The sequence below is a fragment of the Thalassophryne amazonica genome, chromosome 16, assembly GCF_902500255.1.
Source record: "Thalassophryne amazonica chromosome 16, fThaAma1.1, whole genome shotgun sequence".
NCBI lineage: Eukaryota > Metazoa > Chordata > Actinopteri > Batrachoidiformes > Batrachoididae > Thalassophryne > Thalassophryne amazonica.
The window spans coordinates 37,928,001-37,947,918 of NC_047118.1; the positions used below are offsets into that span (position 1 = coordinate 37,928,001).

Sequence of the window (19,918 nt, forward strand, 5' to 3'; positions counted from 1 at the left end):
TATTACAGACTGATAGTCTTGACACAAGAAACCAAGAGTGCTCTGAGAGCACAATATCCCCGGCTGGCAAAAGCTGCCTTGGTACATTCGAACATTTCAAGCTGTCTGATGACATTTATTTTGTCAACTCACATCAGTTATTTGCACTTCTAGCAAAAACTGTAAAATGAACTAATTTTAGCGATGAGTTTCAGACTGCACTGAAAAAATAAATGAAAAGGAATTGTTTATGATGCACCTTAAGTTAAACAACATGATAATATACGTATTACCATTGTATAAGAAGGACTTGTACCAATTTTTACAAAATTCTGCCTGAAAGTGTGAGAAGAGTTGATTTCAGAATGCAGGCACCCACTCATGAAACTGATAGAGCCTAGATTTGCTTATCAAGGGCTATAACTCTGGTAAAGTAGGCCCAACTCAAATAATATGATGATGGAGTCTCACGTTGAAGGTGACACATGAGTATCTTGCAACAGTCTAGCAGAGGGTTCTCTCACGAGACAGCATCTTATCCCCTTTTCGGGACGGAGGGACAGACAGAAAGACACTCATCACTCATCTTCAACCGCTTTCTGGGTTCGGGTTGTGGGGGCAACAGCTCCAGCAGGGGACCCCAGACTTCCCTTTCCTGTACCACATTGACCACCTCTGACTGGGGAACCCCAAGGCGTTCCCAGACCAGTGTGGCAATATAATCTCTCCACCTACACTGAAAAAAGAGAATGTTTGAAACAACTTAAAAAAGTGTTACAATTTGTAAAAACCTGAATGAATTAAGTTGTTTGAACTTGAGTTTGAAAGTTAAATCAACTCTAATTTACAAACTTAAATTCAAACAACTTAATTCATTCAGGTTTTTACAAATTGTAACACTTTTTAAAGTTGGTTCAAACAGTCTCTTTTTTCAGTGTAGTCCTGGGTCTTCCCCGGGGTCTCCTCCCAGATGGACGTGCCTGAAACACCTCCCTAGGGAGGCGCCCAGGAGGCATCCTTACCAGATGCCCAAACTACCTCAGCTGGCTCCTTTTAACACGAAGGAGCAGTGCACTACTCCAAGCTCCTTGCGAATGACCGAACATTTCACCTTATCTCTAAAGGAGACAACAGCCACCCTCCTGAGGAAGCCCATTTCGGCTGCTTGTACCCGCGATCTAGTTCTTTCGGTCATGATCCAACCCTCATGACCGTAGGTGAGAGTAGGAACGAAGATTGACCAGTACATTGAGAGCTTCGCCTTTTGTGTCAGTTCCCTTTTCATCACAACAGTACAGTAAAGCGAATGCAATACCGCCCCTACTGCGCCAATTCTCCAGCCATTCTCATACTCCATCGTCCCCTCACTCGTGAACAAGACCCCGAGGTACTTGAACTCTTTCACTTGGGGCAAGACCGCATTCCCTACCCGGAGTAGGCAATCCATGGGTTTCCTGCTGAGAACCATGGCCTCAGATTTAGAGGTGCTGATCCTCATCCCAGCTGCTTCACACTCAGCTGCAAACCGATCCAGTGAGTGTTGGAGGTCACCGGCCGATGAAGCCAAAAGGACCACATCATCTGCAAAAAGCAGTTTTGAGACCCTGAACCCACCAAACCGGAGGGCTCGGGGTCTCCCGGTTTGGTGGGCTCAGGTAAGGTGATTATATTACATTAAGGTGTCACCGGTAAGGTGATTATGTCTGTCAGAAAGACAGACATAATATAATCACCTTTCAGGCCTTTGGCCAGCGGGGGATAACAACAAGAGAAAACATTGAAGAAGGAGATGCAGGGAGACAGAAGCCCAGGTGTAACAAACGGCTCACTTCTGACCTGAGGGATGGAGATAATAGGAAGGCAGAACTCTAATGCTACACTGTCCTTTCAATGCCAATGAAAAATTAATTCTCCCATATCTGATAACAGGAACCACTATAAATATGGGTCCGTTATGGTCTTTGGTTTTGTGATATGCAGCTGCTGAGACTGCAGATAGGAATGCTGATCTGGGCGGTGTGGACGCTGCGGCTGAGGAGGGGGCAAGAATTTGCTGCCTCACACTTCAGAGCACCTCAAGAAATGAGGCACAAATGCATGTTTTATTTAGCCAAAGGTGCAAAGTGCAATGTAGTTTTCTCTCAGAGGGGAAATGATGCAACAATTTCAGCTTGTACATTTCTAATCAATAGCCTTCTGCTAAATGTTTATGAGATGTTTGTAAAAACCTTCAGTCTAAGTTAGCAGGACAGCTGGTGGAAAGACAGGATGATACGTGAAGACAGAAATCTGATCTTTGCATGATGAAGTGGTATAGAGGAAGATTTTCCTAAAAAGAAGACCTGAAAGTTCAGCTACCAGTTACCAAAAGGTACATCTGAGATTCAAGCCTTGATGTGATCTGTTTTGGTGGAAGAATATTCTTCTACGCTCTACTGCACTATGAAGCTAATGATGATGCAAAATGCAAAATTTGCACTCTGCACAATTTCTCCAATCACAGCCACATAAGCCTATAACCTCTTCAGGGTCGTCTGAGTTGTCTGGATGTCTTGGTGGCTTTCCTCACTCTTCTCCTTCTTGCACAGTCACTCATTTTTTGAGAACTGTCTGCTCCATGCAGATTTACCACAGAGTGTCATACTGTTTGTATTCCTTTGTAATTGATGTATATAAAGTCCAAGACATATTCAGTGGCAGCTTTACCAACACCTTTAAGATCCCCCTTTTTTTATTAAGGTGATCTTAATTAAATTACTGTGTGGTATGAAAGTGCACTAGAAATGCACATCACAGAAGAGCAGAAGACTAGCCTTGACAGAAGAGGGGGGTCTTAAGTGCCATTCTAGTTAAGGATGAATTTCAAATTCCTGGTCAAAGCCTGTATTTTCCGAGCAATCATTCAAAAAGGTCATGAAGTCTTTAGCTGAAAAACACTTTGTGCCCTGCTGCCTGTCTGAAAGTTATTTTAATTTGATTTAAAAAATAAAAATAAATAAAACACTGGTCCATCACTACAATCCAACTGCAGCCAGCAAGCAGACCAAAGGACTAAACTCAACACCGCTGGCCAGACCACTCTGCCTGGCCCCGTCCAGGAAAGAGAAGGTGATATTTCCACTGTGAAATCAGATCCAGGAAAGGGGATGCCGTGGCCTAGTAACAGCTGAACAAGAGGCGACAGCAGACAACAGCCGAGCCCATCTGCCATCTCTGATCACTCAGGCGGTGTGCCTACGTGGACATGCTGGAGAGGACAGTCCAGCCTCAGTGCCACTGATCCATGTGGAGGAGCACAGCAGATCCTAGCGTGCTGCTGTCTGAATACTTCAGACCAATGCCATCAGCTCTTTTTCAGTTTGTACAAATTCCTGCTTGTTGACCTTACCCTTGTGGGGCAACATATGTGGTGATTTGAAGCTCTACACTCTTAGGCATAAAACACTGAATTGAATTGATTAAAGTTAAGGTAACTTTTTCCACATACCTTTGTCAGTTAAGTGCAAAACAATATTGTAGTTGAAATTAATTAAATCAAATGAAACATTACTTAAATCCCAATATTGTTTGCACTTAATTGACAAAGGTATGTGGAAAAAGTTACCTTAACTTTATCAATGAAATTCTACATTTTATTTCTTAGAGTGTATAAATAAAGTGAGCTGAAGTGAAATTGTTATCTTCACAGCAAAAATAGATGGTTTTAAAACATTAAGTAAACATGTCACTCCATGCTATGCATGGCGATAGTATGAGACAAAAGGCAAACTTTTAAAAAAGGATTAGACAAAAAGCTGGAATGAATTAATATTGTCATGAGCAAATAATCTATGAATTATTTTGTATAACTAACTGTTTTGTGTATAAAATATCTGAAAATAAATAAATCAATAAATGGAAACCAGGTTGTTTAATAAAATGTATTTATACAGTGTGAATTCGTAATTCCATGAGAGTTCATTAAAAATAAACAAAAACGTCTTTGATGTTCAGTTTCATAATAAAGTTTAAAATTATCCAAACATATTTGATTATTTGCAAAATATGATCAGAAATAATAAAACAAAAGCCATGGATTAATTGGTGAATGATCAGTTTCCATTATATATTATTCCTCTTTTATGTGACCTAGTTTAACACACACACACACACGTGGTCCCCAAAAGATTTTCCTATTCCAAAGTTAGCTGCTGTGTTCTTAAGTTTGACAATAACTTTCCCAATCCTATGAGCAAGCACAGTGGTAAGTGGTAACGAAAAATTCAATTAGCATTTTTTGATTACACATGGGAAAAAATAAATACATTGTTGGACCAACCTAATAAAATGCTTTAACACTCCAATGAATTATTTTGATCCAAATAAACTTAATTATTAATATATAAGTCAATATGTTAACTTAATTTGGACAAACTTAATTCATTTGAGTGCTATCAACCAGTCCACATGTGTTTTGTGGATCTGGAGAAGGCATTTCACCATGTCACTCGAGACGCTCTGTGGGGGGTGCTCCGGGAGTACGGGGTCCTTTGCTAAGGGCTATCCGGTCCCTGTACGACCGCAGCAGGAGCTTGGTTCGCATTGCCGGTAGTAAGTCAAACCTGTTTCCAGTGCACGCTGGCCTCCGCCAGGGCCGCCCTTTGTCACCAGTTCTGTTCATTAACTTTATGGACAGAATTTCTAGGCGCAGCCAGGGTGTAGAGGGGGTCCGGTTTGGGAACCACAGAATCTCATCTCTGCTGTTTGCGGATGATGAGGTCCTGTAGGCTTCATCAAATCAGGACCTTCAGCGTGCACTGGGGCGGTTTGCAGTCGAGTGTGAAGTGCCCTCTTCAGGTCGTTGGGGTGTCCATGCCTCAGGTGGAGGAGTTTAAGTATCTCGGGGTCTTGTTCATGAGTGAGGGACGGATGGAGCGTGAGATCGATAGACGGATCAGTGCAGCGTCAGCAGTGATGCGTTGTGGTAAAGAGAGAGCTGAGCAGGGGGGCAAAGCTCTTGATTTACCGATCGATCTACGTTCCGACCCTCACCTATGGTCATGAGATTTGGCTCATGACCAAAAGAACAAGATCGCAAGTACAAGCGGCTGAGATGAGTTTCCTCCGCAGGGTGGCTGGGCGCTCCCTTAGAGATAGGGTGAGGAGCTCTGTCACTCAGGAGGAGCTCGGAGTTGAGCCGCTGCTCCTCCACATCGAAAGGAGCCAGCTGAGGTGGCTCGGGCATCTTTTCTGGATGCCCCCTGGTCGCCTCACTGGAGAGGTGTTCCGAGCACGTCCCATCGGGAGGAGGCCCCGGGGAAGACCCAGATCATGCTGGAGGGACTACGTCTCTCAGCTGGCTTGGGAACGCCTCGGGGTTCCGCCGGAGGAGCTGGGGGAGGTGTGTGTGGATCGGGACGTCTGGGCGGCTTTGCTTGAGCTGCTGCCCCCGCGACCCGACGTAGTATAAGCGGAAGAAAATGGATGGATGGATGCTACCAATTGAATCACTTTTAATTAGGTTTCCTTTTTTTCAGTGTAGGAAGAAACGTCCAGCAGATCTGATTCAATGAAGCCATCTGCTATGACCACCTCATTTGGTTTTGGCTGTCAAACCAACTTTGTCTAATTCAGACTGTCACACATTCAAAACACAATCAAATTAGCTGAAAAAAACTTGGAAACACTTTGTCCTTCCATCTGTAAAGCAAGATAAAAGCATATTTTTCTCATTTTCGTACTGTTTTTGGCCATGCAGCACTTTTCTGTGGGCATGAGCCATCACACGGGTGCCTCAGCCAGGAGGACGGCCATATTTCCTGCAGCAGACAGATGGTTACTTTCAGGAGGTGGAGATGGACCAACTGTCTGCCTGTGTGGTTACCATTCAGGGTCCAAGACGGTTCCTTAGTATGGTGTATGCGGTGACACGGAACAATGCATGGCACCAGCGCATGCTCCCAGACTTGACCTGACCTGCAGATTAAATTGAGTTGAAAGCATTTTATCACCATGTTATTGTGTTTTAAAACCAGTTCCCAACAATGTAACCTGCTTTAAATCATCTTAAAACACAACTGAAGTGTTTTAAAAGCACCTTAGGCAAAAAAGGGACTTGGCAAAGTGCGTACCACTGCCAAAGTGCTTCTGACTCTTTACCCATAATAACCAAATTTCAAACTTCAAATTTATTAATTTATATAGCGCAAATTCACGATGAGATCGTCTCAAGGCGCTTCACGCAACATAATGAAAACAGAAAAAACTGAGTTAAAAATTTAAAAACACAATAAAAAGACAAAACCATAAAAGAATACAAGAATAAAAACACATAACACTAATGATAAAACAAGGAAAACAAATGAGTCACAAACGTGATTTAAAAGTCTCTGAGTATCCGACTGCTGTATGTGTGCTGGGAGATCATTCCACAGAGCTGGGGCACGGTAGGAGAAAGCTCTGTGACCGGCAGACTTTTTATTCACCCTGGGAACACATAAAAGTCCTGCACCCTAAGAACACAGGGCCCGAGCTGGTACACAGGGGCTTACCAGGTCAACCAGATAGGGAGGTGCAAGTCCATGAACAATCTTATAAACTAATAACAGTACTTTAAAATCCGATCTTGCAGTGACTGGAAGCCAGTCCAGGGGATGCCAAAACGGGTGTAATGTGGTCGAATTTTCTGCTTTGTGTCAAAAGTATGGCAGCAGCATTTTGAACCAGTTGAAGACCCCTAATCCTGGACTGCGGTAAACCAGAAAATAGAGCATTACAATAGTCCAATACAGAAGAGACAAATGCATGAATCAAAGTCTCAGCATCAGCCATAGACAGGATGGGACGAATCTTTGCTATATTTCGCAAATGGAAGAAAGCAGTCCTCGTAATGTCTCTAATGTGGAGGTCAAAAGACAACATAGGATCAAAAATTACCCCAAGATTCCTCACTTTATCCGTATGATGTATAACACACGAACCTAAATTAAGCGCTAGCTGATCAAATTGATGCTGATACCTCGCTGGACCATGAACCATCACTTCAGTCTTATCAGAATGTAAAAATCGGAAGTTAGTAGACATCCAATTTCTCACTGGTGCAAGGCAATCTTCCAAAGATTTTAATGTGAATGAGACTAACAGCAGTTATCGGTATGTACAATTGGGTGTCATCAGCATAGCAATGAAAGGCAATCCCAAAACACCACAGTATATCCCCAAGGGGTGCTACATAAAGGGAAAAAGCAGGGGTCCTAAAACAGATCCCTGCGGAACCCCAAACTTCATATCCCTAAGATCAGAAGAAGTGCCATGCACAACACACAGTAAGAACGACTGGACAGGTATGACGTCAACCATGCAAGGGCAGTTCCCGTAATCCCAAAATGATTCTCCAGCCTGTCGAGTAAAATATGATGATCCACAGTATCAAACGCAGCACTAAGATCCAACAGCACCAAGACTGTAGTGGTATCCGAGTACATTGTTCGCAAAAGGTTATTCACAACTTTAGTAAGTGCTGTCTCTGTAGAGTGATATTTTCTAAAAGCAGACTGCAATGGCTCAAAAAGATTATTCTCAGTGAGGTAGTCCACGAGCTGTCGCGAAACCACTTTTTCCAGGATTTTAGAACAAAATGATAGATTTGATATCGCTATCATTTTTCAATACACTAGGGTTGAGATTGGATTTCTTAAGCAATGGTTTAATCACTGCAGGCTTGAAACATTTAGGAACAGAGCAGATGTTAATGAAAGATTCATAATTTCCAGCACAGTTGGCCCAAGAATGGGCCACAGGTCCTTAAACAGTTTTGTTGGTATGGGATCAAATAAGCAGACTGTGCTTTTTGTAGACATCAGAAGCTTTGTCAGTGTGCCTAGCGAGATACAATCAAAATCTGTAAATCTGGGTAACACCTCAGTGGGACCATCCACCTCCATAGCAGTATGCGGTGGTTGGACCGAGGCATGCTGAGATGTGCTCAACCTAATATCCTCAATTTTCTTCTCAAAATAGTCCAAGAAGTCCTGTGCTGAAAAGGGAGATTGGTGGCCGTCCATGAATGAGAAAAGCTACAGTTTCAAACAAAAACTTTGAGTTATGCTTGTTTTTATTGATTAAATCAGAATGACAGGCCCGCTTTGTAGCCAGGAGTGCATGCTTATAATCTAAGATAGCATCACACCATGCAAGGTGGACCACCTCTAATTTGGAACTACACCATTTCCGTTCCAAACCTCTAGCCTTCTGCCTAAGGTCACGCAAGTAACCAGTGAACCAAGGCGACTATGCCTTGGGAAGGCGTGGCTTTAAAAGAGGAGGTGCAAACTTATCCAGTGTAGCCTTGAGCGCTGAATTCAAGCCATCCGCAAGACTATCTACTGATTAAACATTCTCTAACCCTGAAGCCAAAATTTCAGGCAGTCTAGCTTTGAGTTCAGTCAGAGTTGAGGGATTAATGCATCGCCGCAGAAGTAGACAAGGCTTTCGCTCCACTAAACGTGGCAACGTAAATGTAAACCTAATAAATGAGTGGTCAGAGACCACAGAGACAAGAGGCAAAATGTCAATGTTCGTGACAGCAAGGCCACGTGCGAGAACCAAATCAAAGGTATTTCCACTATTGTGCGTCGAGTCCTGTATGCACTGCTGGAATCCTAATGCATCCACAAATTCCATAAATGATTTGCAAATGAGAGGGCTTATTTATATGAATGTTAAAGTCACCAATAATCAAAATGTTGTCCACACTAGCTGACAGGCTAGAGATGAATGCACCAAATTCATCTAAGAATTCAGAATATGGGCCAGGTGGCCTATAAACAGTGACAAAATAACATGATGGATTTCCATCCTTCTGACCCTGACAGAGCAGAGTCAGATGCTCAAATGAATTATATTTATGACCCCCAACAGTCAATAAGGTAAACCAAGATTTATAAATAAAAGCAACGCCCCCGCCTTGCTTCGCACCACGAGACTAAATGTATACGCCGGTGGGCAGGCCTCATTCAGAGGAACAGCTGTGGGTTTGAGCCAGGTTTCACATAACCCAATCATGTCAGAGTGATGATCCATAATTAGATCGTTAATCAACAAGGATTTCGAGGACAATGTTTCTGTGTAGGCTCTCAGTTGTCCAGGTGGTTTCCATAGTAGAGAAGCTTGAATCTTGAATCTTCGACTGAACTGGGTTGCTGAACTGGGTTGCCTGACACACGTCAAGCAACCCAGTTCAGTCGAAGATTCAAGATTCAAGCCAAGATTCAAGCCTATTCAAGATTTGAATAGGCCTGAGTAGCTTAAAATCCACTCCACGTTTTCCATCCAGTGCCCGGAGCGTGTCAGAAACCATAATCCATATTACAACCCTTCAACCACACATACGATTTGTTATAATTATTTCATTAAAAAAAAATCCATATATTCGCCCCTGGATGCATGTAGGTATTTATTCTCAATAAATACCTACATGCAATTACTTTCAGTTAATAAAATCGCTTGTGACCGAAAGGAAGCACAAATGAGGATGAATTGTCAATTAAGTATTAATTTAAAAAGAAAAAAACAGACGTGAGGAAAATCAGACGTGAACCACACAGATGTGCAGGAAATAATTGCTGAGCTTTTCATTTTGGTCCAGTGAGCTGGAGAAGAAGAAACTAGAAGTGGGAGTGTGGGAACGAGTTCTGATCTAGTGAAGACAGGATGGACACGGAGCAGAGCTGAAGTGGGCGGCAGGAGACAGACAGACGGATGGACGGGCAGTCTGTTTTGCCCTGGAAGAATGCTGAGGATTTCTGACAGCTGAGGCTTATCTAACAACACAAAGGCCTGCTTGTAGCCCTGCTGGTGTGGCAGAGCTGCGTGCAGAGCGCTGTGGTCAGCCTGCAACTCGCTGCTGAACAGATAACAAGCTGCTGCCATGAATCAGAACAGGCTGACTGGCCTCACACGAAAGCAGAAGCACAGGATAAACAAATCACACTGAGCAAAGGCCCGACAATGCTGCTGCAACCTAAATGTTTAAGTGGATGACCAGAAACAAGGCTCATGGCTGCAGTATCTTCAAGGATCAACTCAAATCAATGGCGAGATCTGCCAATATTATCAAGAACACACTGGAATCTACAGTTTCATATTTAAAGTGTGTATCACCAGTAAATAAAATGTCAAATTTGCTGACTGTTCTAAATAAATAAAGAACTAGCGCATTGCCCGTGGGGATCCACGGGCTCTAGATTGGGTAGTGCTTATAAAATAAGTAGCTGAAATTTTTCAAGGGTGGTAATAAATTCTGCAAAGTTTCTACAATGAATTGCAATAACGTGTGAGTCCAGAATGTTTTTAGAACCTTAAACCTAAACAGTTTTTAGAAGAACTCATTTCTTTCATTTCCTATTAATTAAGTACATTTTTAATGTTAATTTATTGTCTTAATGTATTTAGAAATTGTTTAGGTTATTGTTATCATAGAACATAGGAAAAAGTCAAATGATACACTTCTAGGGGCTGGAAATCATAAATCATATTTACAAAAACAATGTGCACCACATTTTTGAGGGTTTCCTGATGAGAACCACACTGTATATTTGGTAATTACATAATTAAAATACTTTTCGAAGTACACAACCTTCAACAAAGACTTGGCTCAATAAGAAGCAGAAAATATAGTTTGCTTTAGGTTTGGACAATGTCTACTTAACTGGTATATCACAATGTCTGCCATGGTGCATCAGGCAGAAGAACTCTTCTTGCTGTCAGTGTCTCCAGGCCAGCAGCAGGGACCTCTGAGCCCTGGTCTTTAATTTTTGTACTCTCTGTGTGCCAAAATTAAAAAGCTTCTGCTTTGGGGGGCTTCGCACCCCTGAGCCCCCCACGAGGGCGTTGCCCCTCGACCCCACCGGGGGCCCTGCGGCCCACTGGACCCCTAACTCAAGGATTTGAACCCCCCTTTTCACATTCCTATATACGGCCCTGTGTGCCACTGCTGAAAGTAAATATTCATCATTGTTCAGTTTGATCTCAGGAGAAATTTCTCACAGCCTGACATTTTTTTCTTTGTCCTTGTGTCTGTCTGTTTTGTAATGGAGATTACCTCAAGTAATATTCAGATGAGGTGTGCAATGAATGAAAGCACTACTACATCCTTTCAATCTCATCTATATGTAGGGATGTGTATTGATAAGCTTTTATCGATATCAATGCCATTATCGATTCTGCTTATCGATCCGATTCTTTGTCGATTCTGTTATCAATACCTCTTAACAATTTTCTTTGTATTAAAAGTAGGCTTTACAGGTTTTCTATGTCAACAACATTTTATTGATTCTTAAAGTAAAAATTAAATTTGTCACTGGATCCTTGATCTCTGGACATAAATAAAAATAAATAAGATCTGCACATGGTCACTGGATTCTTGATCTCTGAACATAAATGAAATCTGTACATGATGGATCCTAGATCTCTGGACATAAATAGAAATAAACAAAATCTGTAGTTTTTATCAAAAGCATTTCCTTTCACATGAGACAAATTTAACTCCATAGCCTCTGCGCTGCGGTCTTGCAGCCGGCTGTGCTGCACGTCTAGATCAATGTAATGCATAAAGAATGGAGGACGTCTCATTTTGGGAGGAAAAATAAATGGTTTTGGTCGGTTATAGTTTGTTGTCTGTATTACAAAGTTTAGAAAGAGGTGTCATTTGATTTAAATGGCGATTTGCTTTGAAGTTATTCATTCTGACCGGAATCTATCTTTCCAACTTTACTTGGCAGAGAGACGCATATCGTTTGGAGCTGTACAGTTAGTCTCACAAAATAGGAACAGAACGGAGGATAATTCTCATTTCTTGCCCGCAACAAGACAAGAGTCCCAGTTAGTGAGTTTAATCTGCGTAAATTGATATCATTATCTTTAAATGGCTTTCAGAGGGGTTAATCAAGAAATTAAGGTCCTGCCGCTTCTGAAAAGCAGTGAAGCAGAGAACCAGAGAAGCAGTGAGTCGCAGTTGTCATGGGTGTCTTCCCTCACAAATCTCCTGCTTGCATGGTAACTCAGCTTTGCCTACTCCAGACAGATTTGCCATAGTGTTTAAAGTTAGTAAAAGGGGCTGAATTAATGAGTCAATGAGCTTTCTACCACTACATTTCAGAAAGTAAACAAAGCTTCTCTCATTGTCCACTCCTCCTCAAACCTCCCACCCTCATCCTCCACATCAATCAGAATCAGAATCAGAAGAAGTTTATTGCCATTGCCAGTGAACAGGATTCACAGACTAGGAATTTGCTTCGGTACAATGGTGCAACATTAAGAAGAGATAAAATGCTAAGATAAAATATAACATATGTGTCAAAATAAGATAAAATATAAGATAAAAAAAAAGAAATATGAAATATGAAAGGCTGTGTGCAACAGAAAAACAGAGAAACAGAAAAAACAGTGCAGTGGGAGGAGTGCAATTAAAAACCAAAGTACACTGTCTAAAGTGACCCGTGATAAAATGATAAAGTGACAGAGTTAAGCTTAAGGTGACTGAGTTATGAGGAGTTCATGAGTCTAACGGCAGAGGGGAAGAAACTGTTCTTATGGCGGGAGGTTCTGGTCCGGATGGACCGTAGCCTCCTGCCCGAGGGGAGTGGTTTGAACAGACCGTGTGCTGGGTGAGAAGGGTCAGCTGTGATCCGACCTGCTCGGCCCAGAGTCCTGGAGACGTGCAGGTCGTGGAGAGACGGAAGGCTACAGCCGATCACCTTCTCAGCAGAGGCCATAATGCGCTGCAGTCTGTGTCTGTCCCTGGCTGTGGCCCCGGCGTATCAAACAGAAGAAATGGAGGTTGGAGCCTTTTAACATGTCTAACAATTCTCCATGTGGAGAAAAGCCAGATGTTATGTGGATTCTTGTTGAGCCATCTTCTTGTCAAAGGCAGTTCTAGGCCCTAAATGTGATTTTTTTTTTCTATCATATTTCCAGAAAGTACAACCCCAATTCCAATGAAGCTGGGACGTTGTGTAAAATGTAAATAAAAACAGAATACAGTGATTTGCAAATCCTCTTCAACCTATATTTGATTAAATACACCACAAAGACAAGATATTTAATGTTGAAACTGATAAACTTTATTGTTTTTGTGCAAATATTTGCTCATTTTGAAATGGATGCTTGCAACACATTTCAAAAAAGCTGGGACGGTGGTATGTTTACCACTGAGTTACATCACCTTTCCTTCTAACAACACTCAATAAGCATTTGGGAACTGAGGACACTAATTGTGTCATGATTGGGTATAAAAGGAGCATCCCTAAAAGTCTCAGCCGTTCACAAGTAAAGATGGGGCGTGGATCACCACTTTGTGAACAGCTGCGTGAAAAAAATAGACCAAAAGTTTAAGAACAATGTTTCTCAACATTCAACTGCAAGGAATTTAGGGATTCCATCAGCTAAAGTCCATAATATAATCTGAAGATTCAGAGAATCTGGAGAAATTCCTACACGTAAGCATCAAGGCCGAAAACCAACATTGAATGTCCATGACCTTTGATCCCTCAGGCAGCACTGGATTAAAAACCGACATCACTGTGTAAAGGATCTTACCACGTGAGCTCAGGAACACTTCAGAAAACCATTGTCAGTTAACACAGTTCGTCGCTACATCTACAAGTGCAAGTTAAAACTCTACCATGCAAAGCGAAAGCCATACAGCAACAACATCCAGAAACACCTCCGCCTTCTCTGGGCCCGAGCTCATTTGAAATGGACAGACGCAAAATGGAAAAGTGTACTGTGGTCTGATGAGTCCACATTTCAAATTGTTTTTGGAAATCATGGACATTGTGTCCTCCGGACAAAAGAGGAAAAAGACCATCCAGATTGTTATCAGCGCAAAGTTCAAAAGCCAGAATCTGTGATGGTATGGGGGGGGTGTTAGTTGTCCATGGCATGGGCAACTTACACATCTGTGATGCACCATCAATGCTGAAAGGTACATACAGGTTTTGGTGCAACACATGCTGCCATCCAAGCAACGTCTTTTTCAGGGACGTCCCTTCTTATTTCAGCAAGACAATGCCAAGCCACATTCTGCACACGTTACAACAGCGTAGCTTTGTAGTAAAAGAGTGCGGGTACTAGACTGGCCTGCCTGCAGTCCAGACCTGTCGCCCATTGAAAATGTGTTGCGTATTATGAAGGGCAAAATATGACACGGAGACCCCGGACTGTTGAACAACTGAAGTTGTACATTAAGCAAGAAAGAATTACATCTTCAAAGCTTTAACAATTAGTGTCCTCAGTTCCCAAACACTTATTGAGTGTTGTTAGAAGGAAAGGTGATGTAACACAGTGGTAAACATACCACTGTCCCAGCTTTTTTGGAACATGTTGCAGGCATCCATTTCAAAATGAGCAAATATTTGAACAAAAACAATAAAGTTTATCAGTTGGAACATTAAATATCTTGTCTTTATGGTGTATTCAGTTGACTATAGGTTGAAGAGGATTTGCACAGTAAATAAATTATCAAATCAAATCAATCATTGTATTCTGTTTTATTTACACTTTACACAACATCCCAACTTCATTGGAACTGGGGTTGTATTTAGTTTGTTCAGTTACTTTTGCCATGTATATTATGCACCTATTGGCATGTGAAAATAGAGGGATTTGAATAAAATGGCTGTAATTGCTAAATGGTTTACGTGATACTGTTTTTAAAGGTCTTCAATAAATGTGAAGGTTTTCACTACAAGCACGTCTCGACTATTTCATCTCCACTGGGTTCGTGTAAAGAGGCAAAATTACAAAAACTATTTTGCTGTCCAAATACATATGGACCAGACTATACAGCTGTAAAGTGCAACAATTTCCCTGACCATTTTTCCTCCTCCAACAGAGTCTCTCAGGTAAATGTAGTCCCACATTCTATTCCAGGCATACATGTCACTAAATGGGTCACAAGTGGAACATCACAGAGTTGCTCCAGCAATACTGGATTATGGGACCATAATATTATGATAAGAGACAAATATATAATATGTACAGTGTTTGCATGAACACAATATGTACTATCCACAAAAGGTACTTCAGAAGCTTTCAGATAAACCCTAAAAAACACTGATAAGAAAAAAGAATTACACCAATTTAAACATACATTTTATATATATAAAATGGATGGTGTAATTCACACAAACCTCCACCAAAATTAGTTTCAAATTCCACAAATATTTACTGTGGAAAAAATGTTCAAGGTCAAAGTCTTGTTAGAAGTGGCTTTCATAAGTTAAAATATAATGCAAACCATAACCCAAAAGGGCTTTTCAATGGTAAATAAAATCTGTTAAATCCGCAATACGGATCAGATGCGGCTCAAAATCGTCTATTCATTGAGAGTGACAGTTTGCACCTCATTATCACAAATGAGAGTGATTGAGGCACTTCAATGTTCAAATTCAAATTCAAATGTCCACAAAATGCACAATCCAGATCAGATCTGGATCAACCTTTGTCAGTCGTTAAAGGATACCATCCTACATAATGCTCTCAAATATGGAAGAAATACAATCTTTCTTGACAGAGTTATGAATTTTAAAGGATAGGGATTTTTCCAAATTACCAAGATTTTTCCTGACTTTTACCTTTGACTATGACCTTGAAAATTTAATCCGTTCTTGTCAACCAGGATATGAATCCTCTATAAAATTTCATAATGATAAATGAAAAATTGTGGGTTACAGGCTGTTCACAAACAAACAAACAGGGGTGAAAACATAACCTCCACCCAACTTCACTGGTGGAAGCAGGGGCACCGCCAGGGAATTGGGCCCCAAAAAAAGAAATCTTCCTGGGCCACCCCCTCATTTTATTTAGTCAATATTACAATTGTATTAGGGGGCCTCTCTGGGCCCCTGTCAGTCATGGGCCCCTAGAATCCTTCTCCTTATTCTCCCCTTTTGGCACCCCTGGGTGGAGTTAAAAAAAAAAATTGGGAATGCTGGATTTGGCCCAATGTTATCTTGAATACTTGAAGCTAAATGAAACTGAAATCAGTCAAAACTAAATAAAACAAGTGCTTCAGAAAGTGATCCTCCTTTTCAAAACATTAAATCGGTGGTGTAAGAAGACATTCCAGAAAGGGCCAAGAGGGTGCAGGTTCTCTTGGCAGCCACTGACTTCAGCAGGGTGATTTCACTGATGAACTGATCCCACCTGCTCAAAGTGATGTTAATGTGGCTGCAAAGAAAACCTGCACCCTCTTGGCCCTTTCTGGAATGTCTTTGGACACACTGCATTAAATGAAACAACTGCTTCTGGGGAAAAAATTAATGTGTTGTGAAATGCTCAAAATACCATGATGTTGACATCTACCAGTTCCCCCTGTAATAAATACCTGGCTGCACCCCTGCTTACTGCACTAGATTCCTCTACACCTTCATCCAAACATACTTAGTCTGACACAGTGCAGCATCTGTGAGGGGTCCATAAGTTATTGCTGTGATCAAATGAGATCCATGTGCCAGTGGACCAAAACAAACAAACAAACGGAAGTTGCCAATGTTTACAGAAGCAGCCTAAGGTGAGACATGAGCCATAGGGGAGGTAAAATTAGATCACCCAAAGAGATCAAACAGTAAGGATCCAGCTGAGGACAAAGCCTGGTAATTGCTAAAAAAAAACTGCACAGAGCATTTTGTCATACTGTGTGCTTAAAACATTCTAAAACAAAGACTAAACTAGAGAGCTCTCACAAAGCGCATGTTATACCTGTGTTCAGATTACTGCAGTCTTGCAAAAACCACCCCAGAACTCTTGGTGGTAGTATACTTTGGTCTACGTTGCACCCATTGCTAACATTGCTAGCATTAGCCGTACTGGCAGTACAGAAGTTGAAAGCAGCTGTCTTTTTTTTTTTTTTTTTTTTTTTTAATTCTATTGTCTCAATGACCACAAGTAATATTTTGTGAGCTCAAGATAATGTGGCTTGTTTTCTGTGATAACTTATTTAACTATCGTGAAAACATAACTTTATTGCCTCTTATTGGAAACCTCACATTTTTGGCTACTATAACACGACATTTCAGATTTACTGTTCAGTTACAGATCCTGCACACTGACATCAGATGTGATCACATGATATTTCAAGCTCTCCATCATAATATCGGGATTTTGAGAAAACAAAAGTAATTTTGATAACTTAAATCGTTATCTCTTGAAATGGCCTTTCCCTCTCGAGCTAATGAAATAAATTAGCCAGTTCTCACAAGAAAATAATTTTTGTTTATCTGAAACCAGTTTTTTGTTTATTTAATTTTTTGTAACTCAATGTAATTGGAGGATCACAGCATAAAAAAATTATTTAATTGCGAGCACACCTGACTCTGGTGTTCTTACATAATGCACTTATTTTGGACTTCAGAGTTTTTCGTAACAAACCACACACTTTTGCTTTGATCTTGAGACGAAATCTAATTGAAATGGTAGATGTAACAATTGTGGGAAATCTTACATATTAGTATTATCCTCTCCTCCATTATGAACAGTCATCATGCTACTCTACACTTAGCCAACATAATACACAACCACAAGCAATGGCAAGGTAGATGCATTTTTTGTGCATATTATTGACATTCTAGCCACGCACACAGAGGACTGAACACGCTTAATTAAAATAATGTCCACAGGAAAGACCTATAGGTTAAGTATGGCGCTGTTAGAAGTTAGCGGTTAGCGACTTCAATTCCAAGCAGGGCTACACTACGCTGACTGGCTGTGCATGCTAAAGTCAACACCTTTGTGCAGTCAACATTCAACAAATTGAGCTCACAAACATCACTAATGGAGAGACCCACACAAAAGACTTAACCGTAACAAAGGGAACACAGCTCAACCGTGCCAGCGGGGGAACCGTTTCTCCAATGTAAAAATAACATACAAATCAATACGCTGATATTATCACTACCATGACCTTGATATACAAAGAAAAAACCTTAATGTGGGAAAGACAGTGTTTAATGCACACAAAAATCCCTGCAGCATCCAAGTCACTCACATATATGAGTCCGGAATAGTAGCGGTCCTTCAGGTTGTGCAGCACGGACGCCTCGTTCAGGCAGGGTGAGCTCGGCCCATGTCCTCCACCTTGCTAAACTTGGGCGGGTTCATTTTCTGAATGTCATCCTTGTTGATCGCCACCTTCTTGCCATTCTCTGCCAATTCCACCAGTACCTCCTCACCACGTTCCTCCCGGATGCCGGCGGCCTCCAAAGCCATGGCGCTCTGAGGGACCACACCAGCTTCTTGGCCGTCCAGTCAGCCTGTGTGGGCGGGATTATAAACAACGGCCCGGTCCACGAACAGGTACCGCTCTGGGTCCTCTTGCCCGTTCCGATGAGACATCCCTACCTGGTGGTTACCAGAGCAACGTGGCAGCCTGGAACACAGACGATGTAAGATCAGCAAACACCAGGAAGAACTTCCTGTTGTTAAGCAGCTTGAATTACAGCACAAAATCACAATCTGTTTTAAACCCATTTTTTTGTTTATTTGATTTCATGTGACCCCACATGTGACCTGTGGTGGGCTAATTAATGAAGCTAACACTTTCATTGGCAGATTAGCTTTTGAGCTAACTCTGAAAACCATTAGCAGGCCAACCAGCTTTCAATAAATTTAAGTCATGAATAAACAATGAAACATTTGCAAACCCTAAAAATCATACATTTGTTCCTGTTGGAGTTCATACACTACTCCAATAATCAAAATTTACACACAGTGTGACTATCAACAGGAATCACCTCAAGGAGATGGAGGAGCAGGAGGTCATCCAGAGTAAATAAGATTAAAATACTCAACTTTTTTTTTTTTAATTTCTTCATAGTTCTTGTGTAATACTTTATGTGCTGTGAATAAAGTGTACATTGAATATAATTTTGTTAATTATGTAAATCTTGATTATCCGATCCTGACATGCTACACGTCTTTGGGAACATCTGTGTTTACAACATACTAAAACTTCAGGTTTTGCTATATTATTGAATATGTTGCTTAAGAAAACACCCAAGTTAATATATTGTCCAGAATCAAATAACATGCTGTTGTCGTGCGGTATGCATTTTTCTGAGTCCCTCCGTCGCCCAAAATGACAGCTATTCGCCCTTGTCTAACTCGGGCGAATAGCTGTCATTTTGGGCGACTGGGCGTGGACGTCGGGCCTCTTGAAAATGCATACCACCCTCCAAAAGCACGTTATTATAAATATATAGCAGAGGATGTAACAATTATTTCAGGTTCATCTAGTGTGATACCGGCTTCAGAGAGAAAGCTTACAACTTTGTCATCATTAATGCCACAGCTTAAAAAGTTATTTATATGAGCGAAGCGCTGCAAAGCTCTCTCTTATGGTAGACAAAGGCACAAACTGGAAATGGCACAAAACAATCCAGAAACGGCACAAAAAGGCACAAGCTGGAAATGGTACAAAATCTGGAAATGGCACAAAAAAAAAAAATCTGCCCATAGGAGAAAAAGCCACAGTCGTAAAAAGCCACAAACTGATGGTAAACGAAGCCACAAACCAGAAATGGCAAAAAAAAAAAAAACTCTGCCCATGGTAGACAAAGCCACAAACCGGACAACATTGTTGTAAAAGCCACAAACTGATGGTAGATGAAGCCACAAATTGGAAATGGCAAAAAAAAAAAAAACTCTGCCCATGGTAGACAAAGCCACAAAAACAAACAAACAAACAACAACAACAAAAAAAAACAACCTCTGCCCATGATAGACAAAGCTACAAACTGGAAATGGCAAAAAAAAAAAAAAAAACTCTGCCCATGGTAAATGAAGCCACAAACTGGACAACATTGTTGTAAAAAGCCACAAACTGATGGTAGATGAAGCCACAAATTGGAAATGGTAAAAAAAAAAAAAAAAACTCTGCCAATGGTAGACAAAACCACAAACC

At 41.2% G+C, this 19,918-nt stretch overlaps 1 protein-coding gene and 1 long non-coding RNA gene across 2 annotated transcripts in view; one reads left to right on the top strand and one right to left on the bottom strand.

The window, feature by feature from the left end:
* The window catches only part of LOC117528469 (myosin-10-like), a 157,257-nt gene extending 138,906 nt beyond the window's left edge, over positions 1-18,351 (bottom strand). The window contains 5 exon segments of the mRNA XM_034191105.1: positions 18,005-18,070; positions 18,073-18,216; positions 18,218-18,239; positions 18,241-18,275; positions 18,277-18,351. Coding sequence (XP_034046996.1) covers positions 18,005-18,070; positions 18,073-18,216; positions 18,218-18,239; positions 18,241-18,275; positions 18,277-18,351 — 342 coding nt within the window.
* Positions 6,577-8,712, top strand: LOC117528471. Its single transcript, XR_004565774.1, has 3 exons — positions 6,577-6,588; positions 7,263-7,264; positions 8,518-8,712. It is a non-coding gene; the product is annotated as an uncharacterized LOC117528471 (long non-coding RNA).
* Positions 18,352-19,918: the final 1,567 nt, after the last annotated feature.